Genomic DNA, 8,624 nt, shown 5'->3' with positions numbered 1-8,624 from the left:
ATATCCTGCTGTTAAAATTCTATTGGTGACGTATGCCGATATATATATATCTTTGACAAAGGCCTGAATTGTTGGAAATTATTTCTGCTATACACAAGTCTGCTTAATAAATTGAAGTTAAAAAGAAAAAAAAAACAAAACCTCCCTCTAGATTCTGTGCCAAAGTTTATTCTCTTCTATTGGAACATACATTTTTTCCTTCTGAGCATGATAATACAAAGGAGTGCAAATACTTTTATAATCTACGTTTTCAAAGTCACTGACAATAACCACCCACAAGACTATGGGTCTGAAGGGCACATACAGCATACGAATTCTATGTGTGCCATCGGACTGCTGTCACTAAAATAGACCGAAGAAACTTTCCAAATGCGTGGTTCAGTTTTTTTAACATATGAGAATATTACGGATGGTAAACACAAGACTCACTGACCAAACACTGATGAAAATCTGATGCAAAACACTGATGAAATATTGGTCCATTTTTTTTTATTTTTTTTTTTGTTGGTTTTTTAACACTGACTTCTGAACGAGGCAGATCTCCCAAAAGGTGGAGGTCATATCTGACTGCCTCAGGCGAGCCTCCATATAGGATAAAAACAATGTAATGAAAAGACATGGATGGATTTTAGTATTCTTCTGGAGTTTGCGACTCTTAATTTTGATGGAAACTTCATGGGACCGTACTGTCGCTGCATTTTTTGTCAGTATCAAGCAACTTCTATTCTTTTGAGATAGATAGATATAATGTAATACAGAGAAATCTAAGAATGTGTCAAGGAAATGCAAGGGAAACCTAAATGTAAAGATAACTGGAAAACGGGCAAGTTACAAGAATAAAGATTTGTACTAAAATATGAAAGCCAAGACGTCAGCCGTGTTTATTAATGAACTAAGTATATTACCTTAATATTCTTTGTAGCCTCAAAGCCATCCAGCTGGTTCAGTAGCTCGAGCATTGTACGCTGCACTTCACTGTCCCCACCAGAACCGCCTTCCAACCGTGAAGATCCAATGGAATCAATCTCATCCATGAATATGATGGAAGGAGCATGCTCTCGAGCCATGACAAAGAGCTCTCGTACCATACGAGCTCCTAATAATGTACCAGAGGTTAAGAATTAATACAGCTAGTGGTGTAGTAATGTACTTTAGTCACACAATCATTCCAATTAGTGTCAGGACACGTTTAACTGTCTTGCTCATCTTTAATGGGTTCATATTCAGACGGCCAGAATATGGCTCCGTGCAACAGCTGAAAACTTAAAGCCAACGAGAAGTAGCTTCTTTAAGGCCATATGAGAAATGGATTTATCCAAAATGATTAGAACCCAGAATTGGATAGGATCTTAATGTATATCTTCTGTAATTTTATCTGATGGCATCCTTATGAAGAGTCTATAATTTCTTGTTGTTTCAGTGGAAAGTCATGGCCCCAAATCTAATTCCCAAAAACAGTTATACTCACCCTCCCCAATAAACTTCTGAACAAGTTCGGATCCAGACACACGGATAAATGTGCAGTCTGTATGATGTGCCACAGCACGGGCCAGTAATGTCTTCCCTGTACCTGGGGGTCCATAAAGAAGCACGCCCTGAGAGAAAAAAAATAAATACATTTTAATAATACGCAAGAGCATAATATGTACATTATAATATACTATAAACACTTAAACTTCGTGAGACACCTTAAAATGAACCCTTTAAAATAAATTGCCGCAGAGTTCTGTTTACTGCCGAATCACAGCGTAGATCCATTACATCTACTGAAGGAGCAAGTAAGAAAATTAGGTAACCTTTCCAGAGAGAAAGTCCTGTAACTTTGCAGCTGTCCTCCGTGGTTCCCTGACAAGTGCCCTAAACATCACAACCCTCATCTACCTCTTTTGGTGTCAAGATCAGAAAACTAGAATACAGTACAAGCTGAATCTCAAACCTTAGGCTGTGCAATCCCAAGTGCCTCGAACAGCTCAGGATGTTTGACTGGCAGCTCAATGACTTCCTTTATCTCCTTGATCTGCTTGTCCAAACCTCCAATCATCTCATATGTGGAGTCTGGGACCTTCTCCACCATCATCAGCGACACCAGTGGGTCCACCTTATTGGGCAGGATTTTGTGCAGGGTGTAACTGTCATTTCTTAAAGCCACTCTACAATTTGGCGTCACCTAATGAAAAGTTTTGGAGGGGTAGTAAGTACTAAATATCTTACAGCATACATGTCACAATATCTAGTTTTCCAGAGAAAATACTCACGTCATTTATATCAATGTTTTTGTCAATGTCCACAACAAACTTCCCCTCGGGATGGACCTGTAAGGTGACAAGTCAGTTAATTACGTGAGGTCTTTCTACAGGTCATCAGTAATGTGTGGTCTATACAGTCACCTTGACCAACACCTTCTTCTTGTCCATGGCTCGCACTACTTCTCCAACGTAGGATCCCTGCTCCTGAAGTAACTGCAGCTCCTCACGCAGCAGACGCACTGGAGAAAGCAGAAACCAGGACTTCAATTCAGAGATTATACATACACACAAATGGTAAATATATTGTAAATGATAAACTGCAGAGTATGCATTTATCATATACACTATGTGGACGAAAGTATTGGGACATCCATTTTATGAGCTGCCATTGTAAATCCATAGACATTACTATGGAGTTGTCCCCCCTTTGCAGCTATCACCATTTTCGCTCTTCTGGGAAGACTTTCTACGAGATATAAGTCGGTCTGTCAGAATTTTTGCCCACTAATTTACAAGAGGGTCCAAAATGTCTTGGTATACTGAAGCATTAAGACTTTTCCTCAATGAAACTAAGAAGCCAAGGTCAAATCTTGACAAATAACCTCATAACATTATCCCTTCTCCTCAAACTTTACAATTGGCAAGTAACATTCTCATGGCATTACCCAAGCCCAGATTTATCCATCAGATACCAGATAGAGAAGCGAGAGCAATCACGCCATACAACATGTTTCCACTGGTGCAGAGTCCTGTGGAGTGAGATTTACACTACTTCATTCAACACTGTGCTTGGTGATGTAAGGCAGCAAGCAGATGATCGGCTATAGAACACATGCCGTGAAACTCATGGCACACAGTATTTGTGATGTTAATACTAGAGGAGGTTTGGACTTGCATTGTGACTGTTATGCCCCCTGCTCCCCAGAACTCGCTTACTGTGCTCTGTAACAATCTATTCTATAACATGTTATTATGGGCACACTGCATGGCGAGGGGCTGAATGCCATACATCTGTCTGACAATGGAGCTGAAGAAAAAAAAAACCTACATGCAATGATTATGATGTGTTCAGCAGGTGATAAATATCTACTACACAACTCAACTTATGATTCAAATAAAGTAATGATTTTACAATTCTGCTCCGGTTGTCAATGACTATGGCATCGGAGCTGGCTCAAGTTGAGCGCTCAGCAAGCTGTACTGCCCTTACAGTCACAAGTCTACAATCTATAGCAACTTCTGTAGGGATTTTTTGATGCTGGTCCTTACACGTACTTATTCTCCAACTTAATTTGAGGACCCCTCAGATTTTAAGGGGTTATCCATGGCTTCTCACTTCCATATCTGATAGTAAGAGGCGCTACTAAGCCGCTTCTACTGGTTGCTAGCCAGTTCTTGAGTACAGTCAGCAGCCAGTCTGTACCTACCCTATTAAAGTGAACCTGTCAGCGGATACCTGCTGCCCAATCCACAGGCAGCATATATCAGGAACTGGCTGTATGATCTCAGTCACTTAAAAGTCGCCAGGGCCCAAGATGTGCTGGAGACTAGTCAGACAGGCGGATCCCCAAAAGCTTCTCCCCTCCCGCTGCCCGGGATTGACAGGTCTCTGCCTATACAAGCACGTAGACAGAGACCTGTCAATCCAGAGCAGTGGGTGGGTAAAGCTGTCAGGAATCCACCTGTCAGACTAGTCTCCAATCTTTTTGGATATATGCAGACGTTCAGTAATTGTCAGCGCTTTGGACACAGCACATGCCCGCTGCATCCAAAGTGCTGCCGGCTACTGAAAGCAGGTGAATCTGCAAGTGTTCACTGAACTGTATGGTTTCACTGCACCCAATACATTGTAAGGGTGAAATTTATCTTGCCGGAAACTCATGTCTCCGCAAGATAAATAGACATGCTGAGGTCTAGAAAGATGCACTGCATGTCAGCCTCCGCCGGCGATCCCCGGGTGTCTGTGGACACATAATGGACATGGGATTTCTTGAAATCCGATCCATTATGCTGTAACATCTGGAAGATGCGGGTTGGAAGCTGTTCAAGCATTTACTTATCGTGTATACATACATTTAAAGTACATTTTTCTCCGAAACATTGTAGGGTTTCAGAGTCAGACTAATCTGGCTTAGATAATACAGCCAGTGCCTGATACATGCCGCCCAATCCACAAGCAGCATGAATAAGCTGTTATGTTCACATTAAAGAATACTTTGTGCACCATACATGCCAAGCGGCTGGCAGACATCACATCACCAGCGGCTTTCAGTCCTGATGTGGACATAAGGGCACTGGATATCCCTTAATTAATGATGAGTGAACGTGCTGGGATGAGGTGTTATCCGAGCATGCTCGGGTGCTAACCAAGTGTCTTTGGCGTGCGCGTAAAATAAGTTGCAGTCTAACAGCCATGAGATGTGAAGCCACAGGGACGCGAACATATTTTTATGAGCAAGCAGAAGACACTGGGTTAGCAACCGAGCATGCTCAGATAACACCTTATCAGAGTACGTTCGCTCATCACTACCCTTAATGTAACAGTTGTCATGTTGTATACAGGTTCCTGGAAGTATCTACCCGAAGTCACTCATGGACCCACAATCAGGTGATACAACATTGGCACTGTCAGCTCTAGCTGTAGGGTTAACTGAAGGGACAGAATTATCTGAGACAATAATCAAAAAGTACAATAATTATACTGAGGCCGAGAGCATATTATGGTATAGCTCTCCCATTTTAACTTGTCGGCTTACCTTTTGCATTGAGCTCATTTCTCTGGGCTTGAAGACGTCTCAAGTTTTGGCTTTTTTCATTGACAACCAACTAGAGAGAAAATATTAAATTTGTGATTGTTTCATATGAAGCGAAACAGGGAGTGATCGAGGAATAACTGAAGAAATAAGCTGCCGTGTACGGTACACTTACAATACTCTGAACACAATGAACAAGTTGTTTAGACTTGGGGTATATACACATGCAGTAGGGGAAGAAAAAAAAAATCTGTCACAGATAATTAAAGGACCTCTGCAATACAAGATGCATGAAGCAGGTTTATAAATGTATTACAAGCTGCAAGGAAGTGGGAATCTCATTTTTTACCTGTAAATCCTCGATCTTTGACAAATAATACTGACGTAAGCCGGTGCCACCACGAGTCTCATCCATTTCCATCTACGTGCCAGAAGAAATCATTTTTATTTTTTCTACTACACGGTAAGAATACAGATAAAGAAAACTAATATCAGAGACAGACCTGGTTCTGCTAGGTTAGTGGTAGATCACAGCAGTAAGTGATCGCACAATGCCTCAGAGACGGCCTCCCCAAGTCCTGAGAATGACGCACCATGAAGGTACATAGAGGTGCCAATACACTAAAACTTTTGGAACTTTTCAAAGCCTTTCACACCAGAATTCTAGATTAAAAGCTTTGATGGATCAGGTCCTTGAGTGATAGGTTACTTTCACACTTCCGTCTTTTTGAAGACGTTGCAATGCCTCGTTGTGTGCAAAAATCGCATCCTGCAAAGTTGCCCGCAGGATGCGTTTTTTGCACATAGACTTGTATTACCGACGCATCGCATATGGACACACGTTCCATATGTCGTGCACTAAATGCGTCGGTAATTGGCGGACCGTTGTCACAAAAAAAAAGTTCAATGTAACTTTTTTTGTGCGACGGGTCCGCCATTTTCGACCGCGCATGAGCGGCCGAAACTCCGCCCCCTCCTCTCCAGACTGCAGAATAGGCAGCGGATGTGTCCATCCGCTGCCCACATCGTGCAGAGAATTCACAACGTCCATCGGTACGTCGGCCCGACGCATTGCGACGGGCCCGTACCGACGGAAATGTGAAAGTAGCCTTATCTGAGAGTTGTCCTTACTCTCAGATGCCAAGTATGGGGCCTGCACCATACACCCGCTACTGATTTTAAAAGGTTACACCTTTAAAACAGAGGATAACTTACTGATCACTGGAACCCCTACAGACCCCGAGAAGCAGGCTCTGCAATGCTCCGTCCTGAATGGAGCTGATGTGTACGTGCTGGACCTCTGCCATATCTGGCAGTAACATAGAGAATGAATGGAGCAAGGCTCTGTGCTCCACTTTCTCTGGCAGTCCCATGAACGGTGTGGGGGTCGAGCACTCACACTTAAGCTCAATTCTCGGGATCGCTTGAAGTCTCAGACACCCCTCATCCTATAGATAGGGGGAAATTCTTGAAAATTTAAAACCAAATTTTGCTATTTTGTGATCAATCACTAAGAATGTCCCTGTAAATACAGGTGTGCATAGGTACATCGGTCGTAGTTTCCTTCTTGCATCGTACAGCAATTAAGCTATTAAAGAGTTACACATCATCATGCACGGCACCAACACAAACTGAAAAAGAGACAGGTCCAGTTATACATTAGCATTAGATTATTTATATCTTGCAATACCAGTATTAGCCAATATAGTGTCTGCTGTTACTGCACTGACAATACAGTCTGCCTGCTCTAACTGTAAAGAACCCTTTCCTATATACATGCTGGAGTCGCTTTTCCTCACAAGCCATAGTTAACCCTAACGTACCTACCATGAGGAATTGCTCTCCATAAAAAGCCATATCACTCTGCGAAAACATAACCGATCGCCAACCAATGGAGCCACGACTCTGCTGGCTATATCAGCACCAGATGGAAACCACTTAGAGGGATTGTCGGGGCTCCATGTTACAGTTTGTTGCCTTGATGAGTCAATGCCTATGAGGTCACCGCTGCAGACAGTGACTGAACTGAGCCTTGGCCAGACAACCAATCTGCTGCTCTATGTTGTTACTGGGATAAGCGGTTCCCAATCGGTGCTGCTCCCAGGGGTCAGACACCCACCAAGATATCACTTACCCTGTGCATGGTAGCCTGTTTTCACTGGACATTCCCTTTAAGGCACCTACACACTGTGAGGTTGACATAGCCTTTAAATCTGTTTGGAAGCTTTTTTTTTTATGTAGCACTACAAGTCCCAACATAGCCCATCTGACATGTGGAGCTAGCAGAGTTGTAAGACATGCAGGCTGCTTGCTATCCGGTGACAACAGGCTCCAACTACGATAAAAAAAAAAAAAAAAAAAAAATACCGCCCAGAATCCGCAGCCCCCACTACGTGCCTAGCACTATATATACACACGCCCGTACAGCCGGTACCTGCTCGGTTCCGTCCCCCGACATCTTGAATTCACCCGGTGGAGCCATTCTCCTCCTCACCGTGACTCAGGAGCGGAAGCGGCGCAAATACAGCTACGTACGAGCCGACTTCCTGCCCTGACCATAGAGTCTTGTTGAACAGCGGCTACGTTCTGTACGTTTATCTCAAACCTCTTGAGCGCCACCTGCTGCACGGGAAGGTAATGGCATAAAGTGGAACTCGGAAATGCCGCACAGGCATGGGAGCCAAGTCCAGAATAGTGACGTATGTTGGTCACATGATCAATTATGCCGCCCAGCCGCCCGCGCCCCGCAGGACTGCCTCACACACGCCGGTGTTCTGAAAATTGTCGGCATGTCGTAGATAGTAGGGATGGGCGAGGCTACGGAGTCACGTGCCGCAAACTGACCAATCACGGCCAAGCAACAGCTGAAGATGCAGGGTGGAGAGAAGAGGAGCTCTGGGCGGGGCTCTGGGCGGCAACATGCCTGAAAATTTCAGGGACGGGCGTGATTATGGCACCTGGGGGCCTGGTTAAAACCACAATAGTGAGGGAGGGGGCGTGACAAAGGGAGGGGGGCGTTACTATGCTCAGAAATTTCAGGGCGTCTTCATTTCTGCAAAGGGGGGTGATTAAAGCAGCGGGGAGTGACTACATGCCGAGAAGGGGAGTGTATACATGCCCAGGAAGGAAGGTCAGTCCTGAACGTGCATTCATTGAACACTCAGGACAGATAGCCGAGACAGATAGCCGAGAGGAGGAAAGCAGTTATGGAGGACGCTACGGCGGTGAGTGCGATTATCGTGCCGTGTGGATGAGCCCCTATCTCTTCGCGCTGAGATAGGGGCTCATTCAGATGGAGCGATGATCGCGTGTTCACGCAGAGCGAAGAGATAGGGGCTCATCCACACGGCACGATAATCGCACTCACCGCCGTAGCGTCCTCCATAACTGCTTTTCTCCTCTCGGCTATCTGTCTCGGCTATCTGTCCTGAGTGTTCAATGAATGCACGTTCAGGACTGACCTTCCTTCCTGGGCATGTATACACTCCCCCCTGCTTTAGGGGGGTGCCAACACTGCTACCCGTAGTAACCCTTTGGTGGGGTGCCAACACTGCTACCCGTAGTAACCCTTTAGGGGGGGCCAACACTGCTACCCGTGGTAACCCTTTAGGGGGGTGCCAACACT

The 8,624-nt window shown here is 44.6% G+C and overlaps 1 protein-coding gene across 1 annotated transcript; it reads right to left on the bottom strand.

Annotated features, from left to right (window-relative positions):
- Positions 1 to 869: 869 nt before the first annotated feature.
- On the bottom strand, positions 870 to 7,779 carry LOC143765734 (26S proteasome regulatory subunit 8-like). The gene is made up of 8 exons (XM_077252707.1): positions 7,434 to 7,779; positions 5,349 to 5,420; positions 5,003 to 5,072; positions 2,388 to 2,485; positions 2,256 to 2,312; positions 1,937 to 2,167; positions 1,469 to 1,595; positions 870 to 1,096 (listed from the first exon to the last, which is right to left on the bottom strand). The coding sequence occupies exons 1-8, from the start codon at positions 7,479 to 7,481 to the stop codon at positions 885 to 887; spliced, it is 915 nt and encodes a 304-aa protein (XP_077108822.1). The 5' UTR covers positions 7,482 to 7,779; the 3' UTR covers positions 870 to 884.
- Between the last annotated feature and the right edge of the window lie 845 nt (positions 7,780 to 8,624).

Source organism: Ranitomeya variabilis, chromosome 4 (assembly GCF_051348905.1).
Source record: "Ranitomeya variabilis isolate aRanVar5 chromosome 4, aRanVar5.hap1, whole genome shotgun sequence".
NCBI classification, from domain to species: domain Eukaryota; kingdom Metazoa; phylum Chordata; class Amphibia; order Anura; family Dendrobatidae; genus Ranitomeya; species Ranitomeya variabilis.
Note: the sequence above shows the minus strand (reverse complement) of the source record. Positions and strands in the feature narration are given on the sequence as shown.